Raw genomic sequence first — 24,088 nt, forward strand, 5'->3', positions numbered from 1 at the left:
AAGCATTTTCCGAATGTTGCATTGTGAATGTTGTTCCTTTTGTAACATCGTGGGAACATTTTATAGAAGTATCTTTAATAATGTTCCACCTCTGTTACCATGTCATGTTACAGCAATATGCTATTAGGAAAGTTCTGTCATCTGATGTTTAATGTTCAAAGAATGTCTTAGCAATATTTTCATTTCAAATAATGGTCTGATAACAACAATCAGAAGACATTTTTAGGAATGCAGATAGTGTTCTGTGATATCAAATGAGGAATGTTCTGAAACCAATATTCAAAGAATGTCATTGAGACCTTGGAGGATTTTTATAAAACGTTCTTTTGATGCGATGTATTAACAAAGGTCCAACATTCTGCCTGCAATGTTCTGGGGATGTTTTGGGGATGTTGTTGAGGGAAGCCATTGTGGTAGGTTCAGCTATAAAACAATCCACCCATGATAACAAAGGAAGGATGTTTTTAATGCAACGTAATGCCAACATTATAAAGTGACCTCACATGACAGAACGTTCTTCATGAGACGTTCCTGTAATGATATATACTGATAAAGACGGGACATTCTGCCTGTAATGTTCTGAGAATGTTTTGAGGATGCTTTTGATGGAATACATTATAGAATCTATAAAATGTTCCCACAATGTAACATGATAACAAAGGAAGAACATTCTCAGTCCAACATTCAGTTTTAGGCCTGACAGTCTATCAGCAAACATTTAGTTATCCTACCTTTAGGAACAACATTCTGGGAGTTAAATTGAAACTGCCTTCTGAAAATATTTGTAGAACTTTGAAAAATTTTCTCTGAATGTTTTCTGAACAAAAAAAAAAAAAAGTCAAGCTGGGAATGTGCACACACCTTTCATGCAGCGAAACTGTGAAATCAACACTATAGAGTGCTACTGCATTCTAAATTAGAAATTATTTCCTGTCTTTGCACTGTGTAGTGTCTGCATTCCAAGGCTTTTGATACATGTAAATGTTTGTAATCAGTTCAGCTGACACCACCGCCTGAGCTTTTGGTCCAAAGAGCATCCAAAACTTTGAACGTTACTTTTAAAAGTCGGTATGACAGCACTGAGCGACCAATCGGCAACTTCCTTAAGTATGAGCTCCTGCTTCAAACTTCTCAAAGAAACACGGTAACAAACAATGTAAGTACCAAAAGCCCACTGCCACAAATATCCCAGCTATGATAACTTGTTTTCTGTAATAAGATCTAAGTTTACTTCAACCTTTTCCCCAGACTCTTCCCCTGAGCTCACCTGCTCGGTCCATGTTGATCAACGAAGAATCCCAACTCACAGCAAATGCGCAACATTGCATTAAAGGGAGATATATGGTTAATCATAAAGACTACAATGGAGTTTGGAGTAAATGGAGTCAAGTGACGTGCTGGGGAACCAAAGCAGAAGGTAAAGTGATAGAGGACAGAAGGCTTCACACCACTGACTGCCAAGATTGCATGTAAATCTGTTGATCTACAGACACGGTGCTTTCCAGAAGTCTGATAACAGCAGAGTGAAAATTATGTTTTTGCTACTTGTGGTATTTTACTTAGACAATCAGTTAATGATATACACGCAAAGTCTGCTTTTTTCTCTGTGCCAGTCTGTGTGAGACCTTGTTGTATCTGAATTGTGTATCAGTATCATCAAGATACAGACCTGTGGTGTGTAGGAAACAACGTGAGTCAGAGCCTAGAATACCTCAAGCCTACCTCTGCCCCCTTTTCTCTTTCAAAGAATAGTACAGATCGTTCATGGATATTAATCAACTTACTGTCATCTCTGCATATGACTCATTAATTCTCTTGTATTTCGGAAACCTTCTCAGAGCAAGACAATATCTTTGTCATTTTGGCCAAATGCCTGGGCCCAGTGTGTGCGTTTGTCGGAGTCCTGCTGTTTGTGCTCTACAGTCCCACTGCAAGGTAGTTTGTCTGCACTTTGAGATGATCTGCATGCCCGACAAGTAAAACGTGTTTTGATCTTTGTGACATTTCATGATTTGCACCACAGGATGAAGATAAAAACTCTGTCTCACACACCGTCGCCGGCACCGTTCTTTCAGCCGCTATTTCAGCAACATCACGGCAACCTCCAGGTGAGGTGGCAATATGATTTCCTGCTGTCGTCTGCTTTCCTGTCTTCACTTTCAATCATGACATGAACAGTAGCGACTCCAGGGATGAAGTATAAAAGCCGCAAGGATGGTTTCACTTTGTCTGGTTTCCTCTCAACTTGTCTTTCTCAAATAAATTTTAACAAGTGCCTCCTAAACCTTCCAAAACAGCATTTATAGCTTTTCCACATACACGCTAACTGCCACTGTCAGTAGAAGAAATTGTAAAGCAACACCATGAATTTACAGTCACTATTGTGTCTCTGTGATGCTGTTTAAAATTTGTATTTTTATTTTTGTTGAACACTAAACATGTATTTTGTGGCAACTGGTTTTTAAAAGACAGCGTTTGGAAAGTTCTGATGCTGACAGTTCCTCCTGATGTTTCATTCAAGATTCTATATCAGATCATCTTTGCATATTTCTTAGGTTAATTTAAAAATTCAAACTACTCATGGCTTTAGATGAAACATTGGTGGATCATCATAGTCAACAGGATTCATCATCCGGTAACCATTGATGTGTATGCCAAACTTTAGGCAATCTACCCACGAGTTGTTGAGATATTTCAAAACTGTTTTCATGGCAGTTCTCTTTTGGGGTTTCATAATGAGAAAACGAAAAGAATCAGTCCCGTCAACTTGTAGGGTGGGGTTTTCTGTCGCATTATTCTACTCAAAATCAGTTACCAGTTTGAGTGCATATGGCTGGATTACTCCAATACAACAACCATTGTGTAGCGTAGAGTAGTTTTACAGTGTTTGTGCAGAGTTGTAAGGGAGCTGGTGTGCTCAAGCTGCAGCATGGGGTGGAAGGGTAAGAGGAACCAGAGGTAAGGAGATCCACATATTCACACACAGTGGAGAGTTGCTTCTGAGCCGTTTTAAAGCAGGAGGGGATTATTTTTAATGCAAATAACCTTCTAAATGGGTAATTCCATCTTAAACCATCAGGGGCCTTCTGCTCAACCATCTCTGATGTGCTTAAAAAATGTTTTAATCAGAAACTATGGATTTTTAAAATGGTGTTTTTTGTCATCAAGAATTTCATATTGAAAAGTATTATATATGTGTTGTTTTGTATTATTGATACATACAGCTGCATATGGTTCCAAAAATATGACTAGCTGACTTCTGCATTATCTGTTTCTCTGGAAATGTGTGCTCAGAAGGGACTTTTCATGACAGCGTCACCTTTTTTTCCTCTCATGTGTCAGCTCAGCCATAATCAGACATTATTTGGTCTGCTTGTGTAATAATGCAGATACTGAATCAATGACATGATGAGAACTACCAGTGAAAATATCAGGCTTTAATCTGTAATAGTTTCTGAGATACAGTTGTTCAAACATAGTCTCAAATTTCAATTTTAAAAGTAAGGTTAAAGTGGCCCAAAGTTTTCAGGAAACTCAGAGAGAGTCAAGCAGAATTTGTGCTGACAATGATTATTTGAGATCGGAATGACACAGATATGAAACGTGAATTCACAGAGTTGATTTTTCAGGAGTTTAATCAACAACTGGAGAGCAACTTAAACAGTTGCTGAGATATTTCATTCGTTGTGCTCTGTCAGCTGCAATGATTCATTGACATTAATGCCCAGCAGAACACTGCATTTTAAAGCGATGATCAATATTACTCACTTTACTTGTCAGTAGTTTTATTATTGTGGCTGATGGGTGTGTACTTGGAATTAGCTACAACACGCTTAATGTTTATGTGTGTAACAGGCTACTATATCTCACTCGATGTGTCTTCATTCTGCTTAATTTGCAGGAATGGCTTTCGCCTCATGGACAAGTTGTTCTAACGTACAAAACTGAGGAGATCTTAACAACTGATGTTGTGGCTGTTGTGCCAAAATCCATCCCCAAGGACCCAGAGGAGAACCAGGAGTTACACAACCATTCAGTAACACAACTGGCACTCACTCAGTGTCAAACCTCCTATGTCAGCTTACCTGGGATGTCTAAGGCCCCGCCTCCTATAACTATGATCTGTCCAAAGGACACTTCCTACACTCAGCTCCCTTGCTCTCTCTGGGGCCTTGGCATAGCAAAAGTAGAAGTTTCCTCCCCTCCAGTTGAAGATTTCTTAGAGATCCTCTCTGCCGACTCTGGTTGCAACTGTGAGGATCTCACTCAAAGCCCAGAATGCAGCTTACCAAGCAGTCCCATTGATGACAATCTGCCACCGTGTTACAGTACTGATTACTGCATTCTCAACAAGACAGCCGAGGGTGTTGTTCCTGTTTTAGTGTCCAAAGAAAACAGTGTAAAGGTTTCGCCTGATTCCCTGGAGAAGAGTGACAGCTAAATGCTCCGTCAGTTGAAAGCACAATAGCTCTATATTATAAAGGGTCAAGGATTTGACTTGGTAACTGCAAAAAGTCTCGCTGCATTCTGTTCTGTGTTCATAATCACTCTTCTTATCAAGAAATTCCAGGTTTGTGCTTGAATTCCACAGCACATCTCTGCTGCATTTGAATGTATCTCATTATTATTATTATATGACACAAACTGCACCAACACAACACATATGGGGGGCTTTTGCTTGGGCTGACTTGCATATGTTAGACTTGATACACTGGTCATACTGGCTGCAGAATGTACTGACATGCGAATGTGTGTGATTTTCACATCAGCTTTCTATGAATCACGTTTTCATTTATGTGTAGCATTTTTTTATTTGTCTTGTTTACAAAATGTTTTAATGAATAACTAAAGAGACATAAAATAATCTGTGGTCAAATGAGCTGCTGTGTAATGATTTTACTGACTTGATGGAGATGCATTTAGATATGTACTGGATCAAAATTTGTCTTTCATCCATCCATCAACAGACATCCAGTGGAAACATTTGCATAGATAAGTCTGGTTGGTACTGCTTCAGAAAATATGTAGGATGTTTCAAATGCTCAGTTTGACTCGTGATTTCTCCTCTGATAATGGCAAGTAAAGTGTTTTCTGTGTTTTATTCAGCTTCATACCAAACAATCTTTTTCCCCTGATGGAAATCCAGATATCTCAAATGAGCATGTTTTTCTGAGCATTTTAGAGTGTCCTCTTTCCACATTGGCTTACAAGTTAAGCAAATTCATTCTGGGTTTTGCAAACAGATGGAAATAATTGATATTTGAATATCCACATTTTCATTACAACAGGGCAGACTCAGCAAGATCAAAATAATAGATATCTCTTAGATTTAAATTTAAAAATGCATACTGATACAGTAAACATGGATTCAGTATGAATTAGACTCAAATAATTAATCAGAATATATCATTTAAAACTTAAAATTTCTTCTCTAATTTGGTGATTATAGTTCAAAATATCCATCCATCCATTCTCTATTCACCGCTTTATCCTCACTAGGGTCGCGGGGGGGCTGGAGCCTATCCCAGCTGACTCCGGCGAAGGCAGGGGACACCCTGGACAGGTCGCCAGTCTGTCACAGGGCTACATATACAGACAAACAATCACTCTCGCATTCACACCTATGGGCAATTTAGAATAATCAATTAACCTCAGCATATTTTTGGACTGTGAGAGGAAGCTGGAGTGCCCAGAGAAAACTCACGCATGTACAGGGAGAACATGCAAACTCCATGCAGAAAGATCCCAAGCCCACTCCTGGATTCGAACCGGGATCTTCTTAGTGCAAGGCGAAAGTGCTAACCACTACCACACTGTGCAGCCCCGGTCAAATTGCCCCATACTTTTCGCTAGCTGAGCTGCTAGCTGAGCTGCGAAGCTGCCTGCCTGGCTAAATACTGGAGCTATGTCGAAAATTCATTTCTCCATCACTCACATGTATGAAAAGACATATGAAAACAGACCCCAGGTTGAAAAAAAACGAAGTTCCCCTTTAATAAACAGCTGGCGGTTTTTACAGTACTCACATTGCCAGGAAGACTGATTATCAAAAGTGAAAAAAAGGCTTAAAATGTGGCATGCAAACTGTCAGGATGCTGTTTTTTTAATCTATGAAATTATAAAAATGGAATAAACAGCACTGCATCATTTGGTGGGTTATAAACAGTGCAAAAAAGATGCCTATGGTCAGTGAAGGTATTCATAATTTGCAACTTAGCATTTAGACTTGAGAGAAAAACTCACTGTAACCAGCATTCATATCTAACCGTTTGATGAGTTTAATTGCTTAAATGGGACTGTACTTTCTTGTTCTATAGTAAACTGAGAGCTACAAAGGCAGGCAATAAAATATTAGTCATGAGACTAATTTATTGTTTATGGAGGGACGATTCTAACAGAAGGAACATTGTGTAAGCCTAAAGTTTATACATTTACCTGTTTTGATCTTTAAAAGGCGTATTAATAGTTTTTAATAACCCGGTGTTCAGGTTGTCATGCGATACCTCTCTAACCTCAGCAGGTGTCGCTGATCAGCTGTGATTGGACTTGGTGTCTACGGGTGCCCTTCAGGCTCAGAAAGCAAATTACTGCTGAAAATGAATGAGCCGCTGCGTTCACTCAACATTTTCCAGTTAATTAAATGATAAAACTCATCAAAGACAACGCAAAACTCACACAAAATGTTGTACGACGTGGTTTAATGATATTTACACGTGTATATTTACATAGTTAAACTCCAGAGAGGTTTTATGGAGCCGGCTATGTGATGTTTTTCCCCCTTAGCATTAGCTAGTTAGTCTGTAAGCTACTGACACTGTGGCAATTGTTTTAAGTGTTCCTGTGTGTAATTCAGTCTGTAAATCGGAACAGACTGTTTGAGGAGGTTTATTTGCGGCTAATAAGGTTATGTCACATGTTGTGTTTGTTAAAATTTAAGTTAGCCTGGCATATAGGATTGAGAGCTTTTCATTTTCAAGTGCGTATTTTCCCCCAGTAGTTTATATTTACTGTGTTCAGCACATCTGCTCATGTCTTCCATTGTCTCACCCTGATCTCTCTTTTTAAATTAAAAAAAGGAAGCTTGTAACCTCCTTCATCCTCCTATCTGTCACCTGGAAACTGACCTTAGTGTGTCATTTTGACAGATGTCTCACTTATGAAAATAGATCTTGAACAATAAGGAGGCTGCTGGACTGGCAATGAGGATGTTGTCATGAAAATGAAGATATACCCTACTTAGTATTTTTCAGTTTTGTCCGTCCTCGGTTACTTTCCTTGACTCCTTTCCTCTCGTCTAGTCTGTCCCACATGAGATGTCAGAAGAGGAGCCAAAGAAAAGACAGAGGAGAGAGGAGTCAAGGCAAAAGATGTTTTTAAAAAAAATGACATGTCTGTCTGTTCTGCTACCGGTATGGTTTAATTACTCCCACTGTGTGTTATGCTCCTCTTATGCTGTCATGTGTGCCATCAAGGATGCATTAAGGACACGCTGTAGCTCCTCTGTCAAGCCTTCTATCTCCTCGAGATTCATGTAATGAAGGCAGCAGAATGAAGTAGATCAGTTGAGCTGAGTTTCTCAACTAATTTCTGAGGAATAATGGTGTTAAGTGCTGACTTGAAATCATTGAACAGCCTCAGAGAGAACCATACTGTCTGACACCTTGCAGCGTTCTCCAGCCTGGCCTTTCTGTGACCATCATACCATCTGACTCGTAGTAATAGTTATTATCCATATATTGCCCCATTTAGACGATAACAAAATTTACTTAAACTAACAGCAGGTCCAGATTACTGTCACTAGCTGTGTTTCCATGTAACTGTCAAGAATTTGAAGCAAACATTTTTAAAAAGAAAACGGAGAACAAGCTTGTTTCCATTTACTGAAGTGAATAAACGGAGAATAATCCAGGCTGCACAGTGTCGCCAGAAGCTGGCACTATCGGGTACATGATGCATGGCTATAATAAACAGAGTAGAAGAAGCTGAAACCAAAACCAGCTGTTTGCAAGCCCATAAACAATCCTTAAAGATGAAGAAACAACTCCAACTTTAGTCGTCTTTGACAGAAATATGGGGAGAAGTTTTTCGGAAAACTTTTTAATCCAGAAAGTTGTATTTCTTCTTTCATGTTAGCGGATATCATGCTGTCAAGAGGCAAAGAATATGGAAAAAAAAAAAGTGGAAACAGTTGATCATTCATGTAAGTTAGACGTTTGCTTATTCAGAAAAGGTGTCTCCATCCACTATTATTCACATGAACTCCTTTTGGAAAACATCAGAAACCACCTCCAGCAAGTGTAAAAACATTTTTTGAAATCTTTTTCTGTAATTAATATTATGCTTTTACTATAACTGCTTCTAATCTAATACTTGGAAATGTGCAAAAATGTGTATTATGGTCACACAGGTACTGTAGTCACTGTGATTGTCACTAGATTGTGTATTTGTATTTTTGGTGGCACAGAACAAACTTTGAGCAAACTATGAATTCTCACAAAGCTGAGATATGCTAAATATTTATAAGTTGTGGTCAAAATGCATATAATGAGCTTCATACATTATCTAGGAAAGTCTTGTGCTATTGTGCCAAGAAACATTCAAGATAATGATAAACGCAAATGCTGAAATGGCCGCTAACTTTGCAACTGTTGTGCAGTAATTTTAAAGCCGTATTTAATTAAATCTTCATGACAACCACTGAATAAAACAGGATCTGTCAACGTAGGTAATTTGGATCAGAGTGTTTAATTCTCTTGAGTGAATAGAAAGTCCCAGAATAACTATACAAGACATGTAAACGGTAAAGAAAATTAAGAATAATTCCAGCACAAAAAAATGAAAATATAGACACATATAAAAATAAACAGAGTGAAAGCAGGTCAAAATGTTATTTGGTTGTAATTTTACCCCTGTGTAAGTGCTCAGCCAGCACTGTAAACAAAAAATATGGCACTTCTCTAAAACACCACTGCAAAGAGATTCATTAATTATTTTAAGGAAAATTCTAATTTCTAACATATCGTACCCGCTCCTGTTCTAGAGGACATGAATGTTCCTCACATCCGTTAAGAAAAGTTCCCACTGCATGAAATGAAATCACTGCGTAATCATTAGACCCATTACATTCAAATTTAACTAAATACAGTAATCCAGTGATTTTTAAATCAAGTAATTAACATCCAGATATTAAAATCTGGACCTGACATCCTGCACCACCGAAAACAATCAGGCTGGAATTTCCCGATTCACTGCAGAAAGTTAAGTAGTAACTGTGGGGGGGTGTGGAAAAAAAAATCAGCTTTCCTTCAGCACACGCCCAAGCAGGACAGGGCTGCAAATGCAAACCTCCTAAATGCAGAGAAATAAATATAAATAGACTTAATGCGCACCACGATAAATATGTTAACGAGGCAAACAGGTGGTGCAGAAAGTGCAAAGTATTTCTCCGTGTCTGTGCAGTGAGTCTGCATCTGGTCAGTACAGTGTGTCCTCCATCACAGTGTGTGTTTCATGGCCGTCACAGGTTCACGTTTGTTCTGCAGGTTCTGCTGCAGCTCTCTGAACAGGTGGTCCCGCTCCTCGGCATCCAACAGGATTTGCTACGTTAAAGAAAATTAAGTGTCTCGGTTAATTAAAACGCTTCATGTAGTAGGCAAAAAATTAATAAAGTTTGAGCAAAGCAAAATATGTTGTAAAGTTTGGATTCTTCACTAATGCAGGCTGGAAGCTGAGTGTGAGACAGCAGAGACTGTAGTTACACATGCTGTGAGCACAACGTGTTTTAAAGTTAATCAGTTCAGAAATTGGTTTTCCTGATATCAAGCAGTGTGGAATTCTGTAGACAGCTGTTGCTTCAAAGTGAGTACTGCTTCATTCATTAACAAGGAAGCACTGCAGTGTTTGTGTACGATGAGTAGAGCTGAATGACTGGGAAAATACTTAATTGTGATTTTACAGACGTATATTGCAGTTGGATTTGTAGCACAATGTTTCTTTACAGTCGAGGTTTAGTTGAGTGTTCACTGTATAACAGATGTCAATCAGGAGAATTACCACATGAGAAACAATAAAATGAGGATGGCATCAAATTTGAAATTGCCATTTTGACTGATTTGATGAACTGTTCAGCCCTAACGATGAGGGTGGAACACTTCTTGTTAAAGAAATGAAACTTTACATTTTCCTGTGCTTTGTGGTAGTGAAACTCTGACGCAGACAGACAAACGCTTTCCACTTTTCAGTCTCTTTTTAGTTCATTCACTGAGTCCCATAACGGTAAATATAAAGAACAACAGAATTTATTTGTCTAATGGGGGTTTAACGCAGCACTGTACCTCTATGAGTTTGTTCCTTTTGTCCAGACTGTCCCTCAGCCTCCTCTCTTCTCGCTCTTGGTCCTCTCTGCTGTTGCGTCCGGCTCTGTCAGCCTCCTTCTTCTCCTTCTCCTTCTGCCTCAGCTCCTGCCGAGTGTCTCGGAGTTGATCTGTCAGAGAGGACACCGTCTGGCTGTGACTCTCCTGCTGACTCTGATGAAGAAGCAAGTTAAACAGTTAGAGGCTGAAGTTTCTTGTTGTCCAGTTGTGTTTCAGTAATGCAGCCCGGACGTAGCGGGTGTTTGTCTGCTGGTGATTAGAGCTGCTCCATCCTGGTAGTGTTAAAGGCTTCATCCCCCTCACACCTTGTGCTAAAGGGGTGATCTAGTTTTCCGTGTGCTTAATTATTATTTCATTTGGCAGTAGGTTTTCTGGCGTTAACCAAAATTTATTTCAGTTACAGAAACTGTCGACTGTTTTGGGTGATGCTTATTAAATTTAAACAGGCAGATAGATACTACTCTGCTGTCTTTACAGGAGATATTAAGCCACAGCCAGTTAGCTTAGCTGAGAATAACGACTGACAACAGCTAGCTCATTAGTTAGTGTTTAAGCCGCACAAACTGTTAAGTATAAGAACATTCTGCTTTTATGTAAATCATGCTGTGCTGCTGCATTCCTACTGGGTGTCATTGTATTTCATATTTTTGCACCAACTAACAGTCATTGATTTTTATTGATAAATCTTTTAACCGAAGTTATAGCTTTGGATTAATCATGTATCAGTTCCAAAGGCTCAGTATCTTATATCCATCTTCAGATGTCTTATTTTCTTTGATCGAAAATACCCGCTTTGAAATTATATGACTAAAAAAAGCACCAAATAATTCTCCGTTGTGTCATCTTCAAAATTAGCTTAACATAGAATTTGAAAGCTACCCGTTTTGTGGTCACAATTTAATTTTATTTAAATGGCCTTTTTAATTGTGTTTGTTTTCAGTTTTCTTTTTCCCTCTTTATTTTGCATTGATGTTACATTTTTAGTCGCACCAGTATATTGTTGGGTTTATTATTAATTTTGCACCATTTTTTTTATTTTTGTTCTTTCATTATTATAATTTTTAATGAGTTTTTTCTTGTAATTATTTAGTTTTTACTATTAATTCTAAAATGTATTTCTGTCTCAAATTGTTCCAGTTATTTCTTTAAACTTACTTATTATCAGCTCATCAATTTGTAAAGCACCGGCTTTTTTTTATGTTAAAGCCAGGTGCTATATATACAGTTGTGACTGATTTAAGAAGCTGGAACTGGAGAATTTTTGACTTTTAGAAAAAAAAAATGTAGTCACTTTGGTCAAATTAAAAATGTCAGTTAGATTAGTCAGAAGTATTCTGATTTTCTGACACCTCGTATATGTCTTATTTTCATCATAAATTATCTATCAAAATGTGTTTAAAGGAGGAAGTATGAGGTTAAAAAGGGAAAACTTGTTATTTTGTATTTTTCAGTGTTGTATTTGATGTAGACAACTCGGAAATCTTGTGCTCGTGCGGATGTCTCACCTGCACCATGTTCTGGCTTTCCTGCAGGGCTGTGGTGAGTTTGGTGACCTCCTGACACAAGATGGCGCCGTTTCCCTCCCAGTCCTTCAGCAGGGCTGCCAGCTCAGCAGAACGCTGCCCACTCACAGAGTCGGAGGCAGCCTGGTGGAAAATGACAGGCGTCTGAAGTCAAACCTCAGCCGAGGACAGAAGAGAGACGGAGGACTGTAGGACTCATTGAGTCATACAGAGAACTTGAAAGCTTTGAAGGTTCAATGAACACTTTTGCCATTCTACATTCTATTGAGACTGCAGCTATTAGTTACTTACAGTGGCAACAGAGACAAATATTTTGCAGAGGTGAACTTTGTATCTTTACTAGATAGCAAATTGAAGCTTATCAGTTCAGCACAACTATGTCCTCTTCTTAATTTCTTACATTTCAGATTATTTTAAAGCTGTCACTGAGGTGAAAATAGATTAGCTGGCTTTGCAAGAGAAAGATCACAGAAGTTCATTTTTTCTCAGGCTTTTGCTGCGAGTGCTGGTTTTTCATGTACATGTATTACCTCCTTCTGACAGATCTCCAGCTGCTCTTTGAAGGTGTGGATCAGAGCCTCCTTCTCCTGCAGGGCAGCAGCGAGGGCTTCGTCCTTCTGTCTACACACCTCCCTCTCTTTCTCCACCCCCTTCAGAAGGTGCTCCTTCTCCCCCAGAGCCACTCGCAGGTCCTGGGAGAAAGGATGAAATGCTGCATCTAAACCAGGCGTCAGGTACTTGCAACAGTGCAAACGTACACTGTGACTGAATGTGGAGAGTAGGGATGCAAATTGAATACACTTTGCAAATAGTTGATCATGTTTACAACAAATCAGTAGTCAGTTAATCTTTGAAGTAAAATATTTTTTACCGACTGACACTTAATGTTTGCTGCGAAATTAGCTCAGTTTCATTAAAAACTAAGGTAAACACCAGGTTACTAATTTCTAAATGAAATGGCAAAACAATTGTGCTTTTAAGTTACTATTAAATGACAGTCCTGACTAAATCTCTCACTGTAAAGTTATTATTTACATTACAGTCAGTTGATAAGAAAAAAATCCTCATATCTGACCTACATGATGCAGTCTCAGCAACTTTATCATTTCAGTAGGTCTGTCAGTATTTACTACCTCCTCTAAATGTATTTATACTTGGAGCAGAGTTTCTCCAATACAGTTCATCACTTTAATGTTGGTGAAAGTCCTGCTGTTCCTGAACAACAGCCACCAGACACCTTTTTACAACGTGATACTGCAGAGTTAATCAGCATGACTGCCATAGTTAACAGACTGCAGGGAGGAGTGCTCATTTTATGGATCCTTACAGGTGATGAGCAGACACACCAGTCTCTCCATCTTATTCAGTGGTCAGAAGCTCTACCTGGTGGAACTGCCAGGTACTGCAGCAAATCAACATGTTTTCTGACATGCAGGTCTCCATCTTCTGCCTTATTGATTTGCATAGGTTTCATTTTAGAATTTGTTACGAGCATAGTCAATTAAGAAAATAATGATGAACATCCCTTGCGGAGAGCATATAGATGTCCTCTGAACACTGATTTTTAATGTGCTCTTACATTGATAATGTCCTGGTTGCACTGCAGCACAGTGTTGAGTGTGTCCAGGTCTCTCTCTCGGTCTCGTCCAGCCTTCCTCAGTGCCTCAATCTCTTTCTCCATGCCCTTTTCTTTCTCTGTCCATTCAGACTTTAGAGTCTCCAGGGCAGCCTATAAGTCAGAAAATGTGTCATGTCCACATTTTGATTTTAATACAATATTTGTAGAGGTAAAACAATTAGTTGATCAACAGAAAATAACAATTTAAATAATTTTTAATCTCAGAACAATGTTTAATTTCAATGTATTCTTTCCACAGAGCCAGAGGAATTAACTGAGGTGCTACTGGTTGAACTTCCTGCAACGCTGAGGTAAGAAAAATACCCATCACAAGACCTCCAGCCTTCAGGGATGAAAGAAGTCAGTCTGCTGACTATCAGCAAAAGTCTGTCTGCTTATGCTGGGAACTGCCATGCCTCAGTGAGCAGATAGTATGTGTCATCATAAGCATACCAAACACTGCTGTAATGTCAATAATGAGGATCAAACGGCCGACAATAGCAGCTCTAACCTTGTTGTCCGACAGAATTTCCTTCAGAGTCTCAGTCAGTTTCTCAGTCAACTTGCTGGCCAGCTCAGTGCCTGCTCCCTCCTCCACACACAGTCTTCTGATCAGACCCATGCACTCCTGAAAAACAGGAAATATCTGTCTGCAAACATGTTCAGAGAACACAGTTTAACTGTTGGATTCAACTTTTGTGAAACCTTTTCAAGCCAAATCAGGAATACCCAGAAGCAGTGATTTGATATGTACGCAAAGGAGAATGACTGCAGTCATCAGACATGCTCAAATCTGTTTAAATCCTCAAGACGGACTGCAGGAGTTCAGAAAATGTAGAGGTGTAGATATACAGAATATGAAGTGATGGTTGAGCGTAGTTTTGTTCTCACGTTTGCAGTCTCTGTGTTTACTGCATACAAACAGCTAGTGTTTGATGTAGTTGCAGCCCCTTTGACAGGCAAATATGAGAGTATCAGTCTTCTCATGCTACTCCAATCCAGAAAGCAGATAATGGTTAGTGAGGCACAATGCAAAACCAAAACTGCCCAGCGTGTTTCAACACATGTTCAACTGCAGCTACACTGTCACTTATTATTAAGCGTTCAATAGTATGCAGTTAATCTAATCAGGCTTTAGTTGAGGTAAATGAGTCTCTCTGATTGGATCGTCCTGTTTGTTTTGGTTGATAATCCTGAATGACTCAGTGAGTCCAATAAAATTCCTGCAATTAATCATTAACATAACAAGCAGCAAAAGCAGGACAGTTTTCATCAGTGCTGAGCACACAGAGCCAACGCAGTTTGTGTGCTGCCACTTCAAGGGCGTTCAGCGACTTCAGAGACAAACAACATTCCACTGAGCCTTTAGCCAGAGACTCACAGCAGCAGAAGATCCCACTGCTGCGAGTCCTGTCTCCCCTCATCACCTCACCGGCCTCACATACCTGGACCAGACGCTCCCGGCTGTGCAGGGAGCGGCCGAGGCTCTGCAGCAGGGAGCCGCCACCTTCCTCCTGGAGGAGCTGCAGAAAAGAAACAAGTGGCTTTATTTTTAAGTCAGAGCATCAACTGTGGTGTTACCAAAACAACTGTGGAGTGGCACTGAGCAACGTGCAGTTCCACAGTAATGGCTTAAAAAAAAGTAATACCTTAAAAGCAGCATATTGTCACATTTGCGAACCTGAAACCATCAAGTGTTTGTATTTATGCTTTAAAAAATGCTGATAGAAGACAGACTTCATTTCTTTTGATCCACTGATCCTGAAAAATGTTCAGCTTTTGAAGAAAACTGATACCTTGACTTTGCTTCTGACAACATTTTTTTTGTTTGAGGAACTTAAACTGATTAATCAGTCAAGTAAGTAGAAAATTAATCTGAAACATTTTCTTTTTTAGTTTTTCCTTTCTTGATGCAAAAGTTGTAGTTGTAACTAGTTGTATACAATCAGTCAATGATGACTTTGGCCTTGGTGCTACGCAGAACACAAGTCTGTCTGTTGCAGATTTCTAATGCCACTTGACGTCAGTGACAAACATGTAGAACAACTGGAATTCAATATATCTGATACCTGTGCTTGTCGAAATCCCATAATCTTTCACATACCATAATGCACACAAACAGACACTAACCATAAAACTGTCTTGATAAACATCTATTCTGATAATGTTGCATGTAAAATCCGTATTAACAAAATTTTGCCACTTTTCTTGTGAACACAGCTGCTCAAGAGTCAGATATTTTCCTCAGGAGTTGCTAGAGCCTAGAACAGCTAAAAAAGAACTTTAATTCATCAGGTGGCTGGAAATACTACCCCAAATGAAAGACAATATTTGTTCTGTTACCGCTGTAGGGGTGAACAAGCAACTGTTTGCTACAAAGTTCAACATAATAGCTGGGGAAAAAAAAAAGGTTATTGCATGTTTAAACCTGCGGCATATGTCACAGTAATTCCTATTAATATTCAGCTTGTGAACACAGCAGCACTCATTCTGACAGATCAGGTCATGTGAACTCTCCAAAAACAGCTGAGAGGCCTGTTAATGATATCCTCGATCATAAGACTACTAAGCCCGGGGCAAACTCCACTGGTCGGGGCAGATTCCACAGAGAGGCTGAGTTTGTGTCTTTATTTGCACCTGTAAATGAGGAACTGTGGACACACCCTCCGCAGACACAAAGCGCGGTCCACCCACCTTCCCTTCCTTTCATAATTCTATGTTTGTGCTCAGTCAACACTCAGTAGCTCATGAAGCCGTTTGGACATATGACGGAGGAGCTGCTGTGTAATAAAGCTGTTTGTCTGGTTAAAAAACAAAACAGTTAAACGCAATTACATGATATGACAGCTGGTTATAAATACCTGTGGGCAAATGTGTCCTATATCACAACTTCAATCTCCACTTGCGGCATATTTAGAGTATTTATTACACTTAGAGGCTTTTGGGAATTGAGACCTGAGGTGGTATTTGAGTTTGCTGTTGCAGCTCTGTGTATTAGTATGTCCATTACCCAATCTAAATGGCCAAAAGCAGGTGCTGTAGCATTTTTATCTATTTTATTTTATTATTTTTACAATGAATAGCTTTTTTGTTGCTACAGAAAGCGTAAAAAGAACTTTAAATCCTTTGCATTTACTTGTCTTTGAAGCGTATCGACTTATTCTTTTAGCTGTTTTGTCTGCTGGAGGATTACTACCGTAGCATTGTTACTCCATCCTGCCATGGCTCCTTGTTATTTGATCAAATTAATTAATAGCACATCCTGCTGCTGCCTGTGTTTGTGTACAAAGCGCAGACAAATCAGATCTTTAGGACGGATAGTCTGTTTTTTGCAAATGATCAGATCGGATTTGTGTGTCCAGACATTGCAAGCCTATCTGCTTGCTGTAGTAATGATCTAGGCGTCAGTCGCTATTTAAGTATGCGGGTGATGCAGTAGGTTTATTCCGGATTTGTCTGTACAAAAGTTTCTCCACAAAGTTCAAACAACTTATTTCGACATCAGACCACAGACTGTTGTTTTCCATGCTGTACTAATTCTGTTCAGCATTTCCATCACTTGTGTGTCTAGTTGCAAGTTACTTAAACGACACAGAGACACATAAGAAATATGATTACAATCATTACAACTTGTACTACCTTCATATGTGGTTTGGACATAATTTGAAAAAAAATCTATTTTTTTTGTTGTTCAGACTTTAAAAAAAACATTACAATCTGGATATACCACAAAGAGACTTGAGCTGGAAATCTTATAAAGGCCTCAGTGACCGTTACTAGCAGCTAATTATCCTCAGGAATATTCTCATCCACTCTAGCGGTGCTTGGTTCTTCCTCTTTTTGAAAATTAATGTGTGAAAGTTTGATTTGAGTACCCTGAGTCTGTTTAAAGAAAGTTTAGTATTGTGGGAAATTAATTAATTTATTTGATTTCTTGCAGAAAGTTTGGCCTTCTGGTTCTTAAGTATAAGTAAAGTATAAATAATGCCAATATGATTCTTTAACAGTCCGAGTCTTTATGATATTGTGGGTCGCATCCAGAGTTAGGTCCTCCGAGTCTTTCTGTGTTCATGCTAAGCAAACTGTAAATAGCCTTTAACATTTAACCATCTCAAACCTCATGCGAGAAAGTAAAAGCTTACAGGAGTCCAGTTCTCTGATCCATTGATCTCAGCTGGTTTGCTCTTCCCATGTTTCAGCTCAGCCTCTAGGGTCCTGATGCGGGATGCAGCTTGGTCGAGCTGGCTTCGCAAGTGCCTGATAGCATGGTGAACTCTGGCAGTCGTGCTCTGAAATGGCAAATGGGATCATAGTAAACATGGACTGCAAAAAGAAATACACAAGTGAAATGCGTTCTAATCTTGTTGGATGGCTGTACTGCCCTCAGCAGCTCCCGGATTACCTATTGCAGCGCACTGTGTCAATATTTACAGCCACTAGCACACACAGCATCTGGTCAGAGTTCTCTCATTCCTACATATAATCATCTGTTGCATGCTCAGACTGGAAAGAAAACACTCACCTCTCGATGGAGCGGCATGAACTCATCTCTCAGCTCTGTCAGCACATCTCCGTCCTCTTCATCCACTTCTTGTCCTCCATTCTTCATTTCCTCAAAGTTCAGCATCCTGTTCACTGTGGGTGATGCTACATCTTCACCTTTTCCAGTGTACCTCCCATCCCTCCTCTCTAGAACTGGGATCCTACTCCCTGATGGCGAATTAACCGGTTTCCCTTCAATACTCCTCAGCTCCTTCAGCACGAAATTGACTGACTGATCGCTTGGTGTGTCGAACGGGTCATTCCCATCGAGAGAGTCCAGAGACTGAACGGACTCGGTGCGTGAAGGTGCTCGTAGGGACAGACTGGATCCCGCCAGTGAAGCTGGACTGGAGCCGAGGGATGGCACTCTCTGCCAGTGGAGGGGCATGCTCTGGGATTTGTCCCGTGACAGCGCCAGTGGAGAAAAAGGTTGGAAAGGTAAATGACGAGGGACCCCACAAACTGACTCGTAATCTGAGTCCGACACCCGCAAGGAATCGCATCCTTCGCATCCTTTGCCCTTTCTGCATCTTTTACCCGTTCTTATAAAGTATGGACACGTGTCCCATTTCTCAGACCAGCACTCATACTCAGAGAGCGCCATATTCTCTTTGAGCATCTCCCTGTAGCCCTCCTTCTCTGCCTCGCCATCCTCTTCGCTGGTGCTACCCCTGTTTGGAACATTCTGCAGGTGTCTCTGCTGGTAGTTGTGGCGCACCCACTGCCTGATCTTATCCCTCTCCTGCGTCAGCTTCTGAAGCCGCTCAGACGAAAGCACCCTCACCCTTGCTATGACCGAGTCAAACTTGAACACCCGCTCGAGGGCGCTCACGCATTTGCCGCAAACAAACTCCCCCTGCCTGCTGCCCCGTGGTACAGACTGCCCCAGGATGTGGGTCAACACCGCGAGCACATCCACGCTTTTGGATGGCGAGTTCACTGATAACTGGGACTTGGAGAGCGATCCTGAGGAACCCAGAGATAATGTGCTGCCTGTGAATGGAAACAGACGTTTATTTCAGACTTGGCAACAGGGATAGAGTGTGTAAAGTATTGTTTTATGCTTCAGACTCACCCCAGGGGCTGCTCTGCAAGGACTGAGATCGGCTTCCTCCTCTCAGGGACTCTGTTTGGGTCTGAAGGTGGCTGGTCTTCTTATTCTGGCCCCCAAACAGCCACCGCCGCTGGTTTCCCTGGAGAGCTCCACCACATATTCGGCACAGGTCATTTTTACCTCTGGAGGACATTGTGGATAAAGGGCTGACGCTACCCTCCAGCAGATGTGGGAAATTATCTGTGAAATGTAACAATTCACAACATTGGTTCTGAACCCGGCTGTGATCTTGAGAAGACAAGGAAAAGCTGAATTGCTCCACTTTAGGTAAACTGAAATGTCACAACAAATACTGGCAGATTTTCAGGACAAGTTTGAAAGAGTTTGAACAAACTGTACCAGACACACTTGCTCGTTAAGTTTTACTGTTGGAAGATGTCAGAACTATGAAATCTGGATTTATGTCGTAAATAAAGTGCAAACTCTCTCAGTTTAGATCTGGCAACACCTGAAATAATCCCCAGTTAAAGGGGAACTTCCAAAACCGGTGTTTTGGCACGAACTATCGTGCGATTTCGGAACGAGATTTGCTTTCTCGCGTCCTGAGATTTGGATACAGACCACAACAAATAGTGATCACCAAGTAATGTGGAGGTTTTTGTTCACTTCTCATCTCTAGTATGTTGTGGGACACTCCTTGAGACTATCCGAGCCGGTCAGTGTGGGGAAAAAAGCACGTTAGGGCGGACTTTGGCGCGGGGGGCAAGTTGCTCCATACTTTTTGCTAGCTGAGCTGCAAAGCTGCCTGCCTGGCTAAATACTGGAGCTATGTCGAAAATTCATTTCTCCATCACTCACATGTATGAAATGACAAATGAAAACAGACCCCAGGTTGAAAAAAAAACGAAGTTCCCCTTTAACAGGCAGTCAGAGGTTACCAGGTGGAGTTTCTTCCTTCTGAATGAGACCATCAGTTGTGTCAGGTTAGTGTTGGTTTCCAGCAAACAGCCCTGATCAACCATTGTACTAATCTATATTGTGGCAAAAAGCGGTCAACTGGGGTGTAAAGAGAAACAGCATTCCATCATTGCTTTAAGACATGAAGGTCAGTCAGTCCAGACGATTTCAAGAAAGTTTGTTCAAAAAGCATTAAACACTGGTGAAAGTGGCTCTGATGAGGACTATTGCAAGAAAGGAAGACCAAGTGTTCACTCTGTTGTAGAGAACTTCTTTAGAAATCGGCAATTAACAACAGCTCAGTTTAGAGCCACGTGAATGTTTGATAGAGTTTAAGCAGCAACTGAACAAGCAGCTCCTTGGACTTTTAAACACAACTAAGAGTCGTGAGACCTGAGAAGAACTGAACTGTGAGATGCAGAAATGGTGAACGGATGGTATCTGCATGTGTGGTTCCACCATCAAGCATGGAGGACGAGCTGTAATGATGTGGCGAAGCAAGGGACACTATTGGGAATTTGTTGAAGGAATTCTAGAGAATGCACACAAGGACAACTACCAACACCCATGGACACAGAGCTGTCATTATGTCCCTATCCACACCAGAGTATACTCAAGGCTTCACATCTTCTTATACAAATTTAATGCCTTAAAACATACATTTCACCTCACTGTGCTGTTATATATATAATTTGTATAATTTATTTATTTATTGTAATGTGTGCAGCCCTTTGGTTGACAGTGTTGTTTTTAAAGTGCTTTAGAAATAAAGTTGGATTGGATTGGATATACTTTCGGATAGTTTTGGATATTAAAATACAAATTACCATGTGTAAAAATACAGCTTTAAAATGTGGTCATTATTTCCATATTTGGCCTGTTAACACACTAACATGTAAATCAATTTTCTGATTTTTTTTCAGTGATTAACTCTAATTTAACAAAACAGGAAAAATCTGTAAAATACTTTCATTTACTATTTTTGAACCATTTTCCAATACTGAATGTACATTTTTTTCTTTAAAATAATGGCTAATATCTAAAATAGTATTTTTTGCTAGTTTAAATACAGTATAATTATGTTTTACAGTTAATGTGTAAATTGATTTTTTTTTGCTAGTTAATATTCTTTGTATTTCATATAAAATACAAAGAACGCCCCCCCCCCCCCCCCCCCACCAAACACACACACACACACACACACACTTAACAGGGCAGTTCGATTGATTAAACCATCTAATCTCATCAGATTGAAACATTAATTGGCTCCCTGCTGCTTTGCCTCACAGTTTTCTCTTGCCTGCCTGTTACAGAGGCTTCCCACAGGGCGGGACACGTCGACTTTGAGCCACGCTGACAGTGAACGGCAGTCAGACTGTTGATGAACGAAACTTTCAATCGGTCCCCCTCCCAGCACGTTTCGCTGCTCACATCCTAAACTCATTTAATCCAACAAAAAGGCGCTTTGACGCACGGAAAACGGTTGGATAACGAGTCAGGATCCAAAGCAAACACCACGCAACATGTTCCCAAATGGAAACTCTTCCCCATCCAGTGGAAAACAGTTCAACTCTCGTCTATTTAATTCTATTTTAAGCAGCTGAGGCTGCGGCGATCCAGTGTGAAAGTGGCGTCAGCCTGTCAAAGTGGAGCTACAGTGTTTGAGCAGCGGACGGATCACCGTGCGCACTCGGTTTGGTTAAATCTGGTTTTGACGCGTCACGGACACACAGTTGCAGCTTTTATCTGAAGAATCTGAGGCGCAGAGTGAACTTTACCTCTCAATCCTCCGGGTGTGACGTGTTCAGCGGGATAAAAGCGTTAAAGTCTGGCTGAAGTCTTCATCGTCGCGGCTTAAATGAGGCGAAGTCACGACAAGTGGAAGGGGAAAAAAAGGTTTCCAAACGGGGAAATCTCCACCGGGAACTCAGCTGCAGTCGCGTTTCAACACACCGAATCCGCAGCAGCAGGAGGAGGAGGAGGAAGAGAGGTGGGTGTCACCTTTCTGACGTCAGCAGTCATACCTGTTCACACGGCAGGACTGAAGCACTAAAACGAAATGAAGTCTATGTATGTGTAAATATATCCCACTGTAAATAATGTATATATGCACAATAAAAAAAGGACTGAAGCAGAACACACTAACAGGCCACATTAGAACTGCTGCTGTGAATCATCAGCACTTTATTTTGTGCTGGTGCCGTTTGGTTTGATGGGTGTCTACCATATCACCAAATATCAGGACAACACATTTCATCTTTTAATGTAGCTTTTCCCACTGCCCTCTGGTGGTGACAGTCTGCTGTTTTTATTTCATTTTTTCATATAGCTTCACTTACCAAATCCTTGAAGTGACACTGCTTTGTTTTTATTTTTTAAATAGTAATTTTATTGGATTAAAATTTTCTTAATTTTTATTTTATCTGTAGATTGCTCAGCACTGGCAGTAAGACTCATCTGTTTTTTATTATTTTATTTTATTTTATTTACTTTATTATTTCTGCTTTATTTTTTCTTTGAATTTTTAAATCTTTTTTCTTCATTTAAAAGAACTATAAATTTCGTGTATTTTTAAACATATGTTGTTTGACTTAATAATTTGAAAACAGTCATGAAGTTAAGATACTTTCATATTCTGAACCACTAAGCCAAACAAATAGTTATACATAATTGTGTTGTATCTCCTCTCCGATGTACATCGCATTGGATAAAATGGTTTGCTAAATGAAATTGTCGAATAAGGGTTATGGCATTGTATGTTATAATTCTTCAATTGTTAGCAGTATTATTGCCAATATGTCACAATTATGAGATATTCTAGATATTTTTGTCTTTTATGAATTCTTATCGTTGATGAAACAGTACATCTTTAGAAGATTTTTTTAATTTTTAAAAAGCAAATAGATACATTTTCTCTTTTTGTGTTCCCTCAGAATCAGTAATACAGCACCCATGAATCGATTGATTGAGAAAATCAGTTGGTGTAGTTGATTGATCAGACCCACTGTGTTGCATTAATCTAATCATGTGCAAAGAGCAAAGGGTCAACTTGTTCATGCTGCAGTCAGCAGCAGGACAAACTGCAAAAACCTCTGTGGGAAATGGTGTGTTTTATAATTTGCTAAGAGTACATACTGTATTGGTTGTGAGCAATAGGAAGGTCAAGAGCATCATTACCACGGTGTGAGAAGAAGAAAAGTCCAGAAACAATAAGGAGCTTATGCTTTATTTTACTTATTACTCATGTGTTTGAATGCAAGGATGATCAAGACATAAGGTGATTGATAATAAAAGTACAGACAGTTTTTGACGTAAGCCGTAATCAGTAAAGAACATGAGCTTGTTGTGTGTGCAGTCTCTAATCTTGCTTTGCAGGGGTGAAGTCATTCCTACGAGAGCGATAACGACAAAACATCAGCTGTGAAAGAGGAGAATGGACCAACGCAGCACTGGAGGGGGCGGCCAGCAACGTGACCTAGATAGCTACACACGCTGTTAGAGTATAAGAAGACTGGGCCAGGTACAGTTAGCGGTCTGATTCCATCCGAACTGACCGAACACTTGTTGTTGGTTAGGGACAGAGGATTCAGGCCCAGAGCTCTGTATCGCACATTCAATTTTGATGTAATAAATGCTTTCGATTTTAAGAAGAGGTCTCCTGACTACTCCATCAAAAGAACTGGGCGGAAATAGCCTTATACATATTCTGTTGGCTTGGTTAATTGTAGAATAGGCTGATTTCCAACACCTCCTAAAACTAACAGATCAAAACAACAAATTAAACTAATTCTGGTCCAGTCATAAAAATAAGTTAATATTGTTTAAAATGTGTTTTACTTCAGTTTGCGGTTGTACTCTGTAGCACTGAACAGGACTGCACGATACGTGAAGGTGCTTCAAACATTAACACAAAGTGCAAAAATACAAAGTTTTACAAAGGAATTGCATGCTGGACTATATTACAGTATGATTTCTGTTGTTGTGGGCCAACCCAGATTTCACAGTATTGCAGTTAATGTAA

At 39.9% G+C, this 24,088-nt stretch overlaps 2 protein-coding genes and 2 long non-coding RNA genes across 4 annotated transcripts in view; 2 read left to right on the plus strand and 2 right to left on the minus strand.

Annotated features, from left to right (window-relative positions):
- LOC110948773 (interleukin-21 receptor-like) overlaps positions 1–4,879 on the plus strand; it is a 32,536-nt gene extending 27,657 nt beyond the window's left edge. The window contains exons 6-10 of the mRNA XM_051956963.1: positions 996–1,156; positions 1,249–1,417; positions 1,839–1,935; positions 2,024–2,108; positions 3,902–4,879. Of these exons, the coding sequence (XP_051812923.1) occupies positions 996–1,156; positions 1,249–1,417; positions 1,839–1,935; positions 2,024–2,108; positions 3,902–4,441 (1,052 nt within the window). The 3' untranslated portion in view covers positions 4,442–4,879. The remainder of the gene's footprint in view (positions 1–995; positions 1,157–1,248; positions 1,418–1,838; positions 1,936–2,023; positions 2,109–3,901) is intronic.
- A 3,847-nt stretch (positions 4,880–8,726) lies between these two features.
- Positions 8,727–18,458, minus strand: si:ch73-95l15.5 (repetitive organellar protein). Its single transcript, XM_022190472.2, has 9 exons — positions 18,037–18,458; positions 17,657–17,803; positions 14,960–15,037; positions 14,026–14,142; positions 13,476–13,625; positions 12,427–12,588; positions 11,879–12,019; positions 10,335–10,526; positions 8,727–9,599 (listed from the first exon to the last, which is right to left on the minus strand). Exons 1-9 carry the CDS (start codon positions 18,442–18,444, stop codon positions 9,495–9,497), a joined length of 1,500 nt encoding a protein of 499 aa, XP_022046164.2. The 5' UTR covers positions 18,445–18,458; the 3' UTR covers positions 8,727–9,494.
- LOC127536475 (uncharacterized) lies at positions 11,883–23,717 on the plus strand. The gene is made up of 4 exons (XR_007945469.1): positions 11,883–12,127; positions 12,440–12,630; positions 13,774–13,825; positions 23,443–23,717. It is a non-coding gene; the product is annotated as an uncharacterized LOC127536475 (long non-coding RNA).
- Positions 18,474–22,016, minus strand: LOC127536474 (uncharacterized). Its single transcript, XR_007945468.1, has 3 exons — positions 21,846–22,016; positions 19,132–19,350; positions 18,474–19,049 (listed from the first exon to the last, which is right to left on the minus strand). It is a non-coding gene; the product is annotated as an uncharacterized LOC127536474 (long non-coding RNA).
- Positions 23,718–24,088: the final 371 nt, after the last annotated feature.

This window comes from Acanthochromis polyacanthus, chromosome 12 (genome assembly GCF_021347895.1).
Source record: "Acanthochromis polyacanthus isolate Apoly-LR-REF ecotype Palm Island chromosome 12, KAUST_Apoly_ChrSc, whole genome shotgun sequence".
NCBI classification, from domain to species: Eukaryota; Metazoa; Chordata; class Actinopteri; family Pomacentridae; genus Acanthochromis; species Acanthochromis polyacanthus.

Bases quoted from the DNA above. Each gene is read 5' to 3' on its own strand.
- si:ch73-95l15.5 (XM_022190472.2), bottom strand. From the start codon at position 18,444: ATGCCCCTCCACTGGCAGAGAGTGCCATCCCTCGGCTCCAGTCCAGCT. The intron at 17,804-18,036 runs GTGAGTGTTTTC...TTGCCATTTCAG, and splicing joins TCATGCCGCTCCATCGAGAG to AGCACGACTGCCAGAGTTCA. The intron at 10,527-11,878 runs GTGAGACATCCG...CTTCTTCATCAG, and splicing joins AAAGCCAGAACATGGTGCAG to AGTCAGCAGGAGAGTCACAG.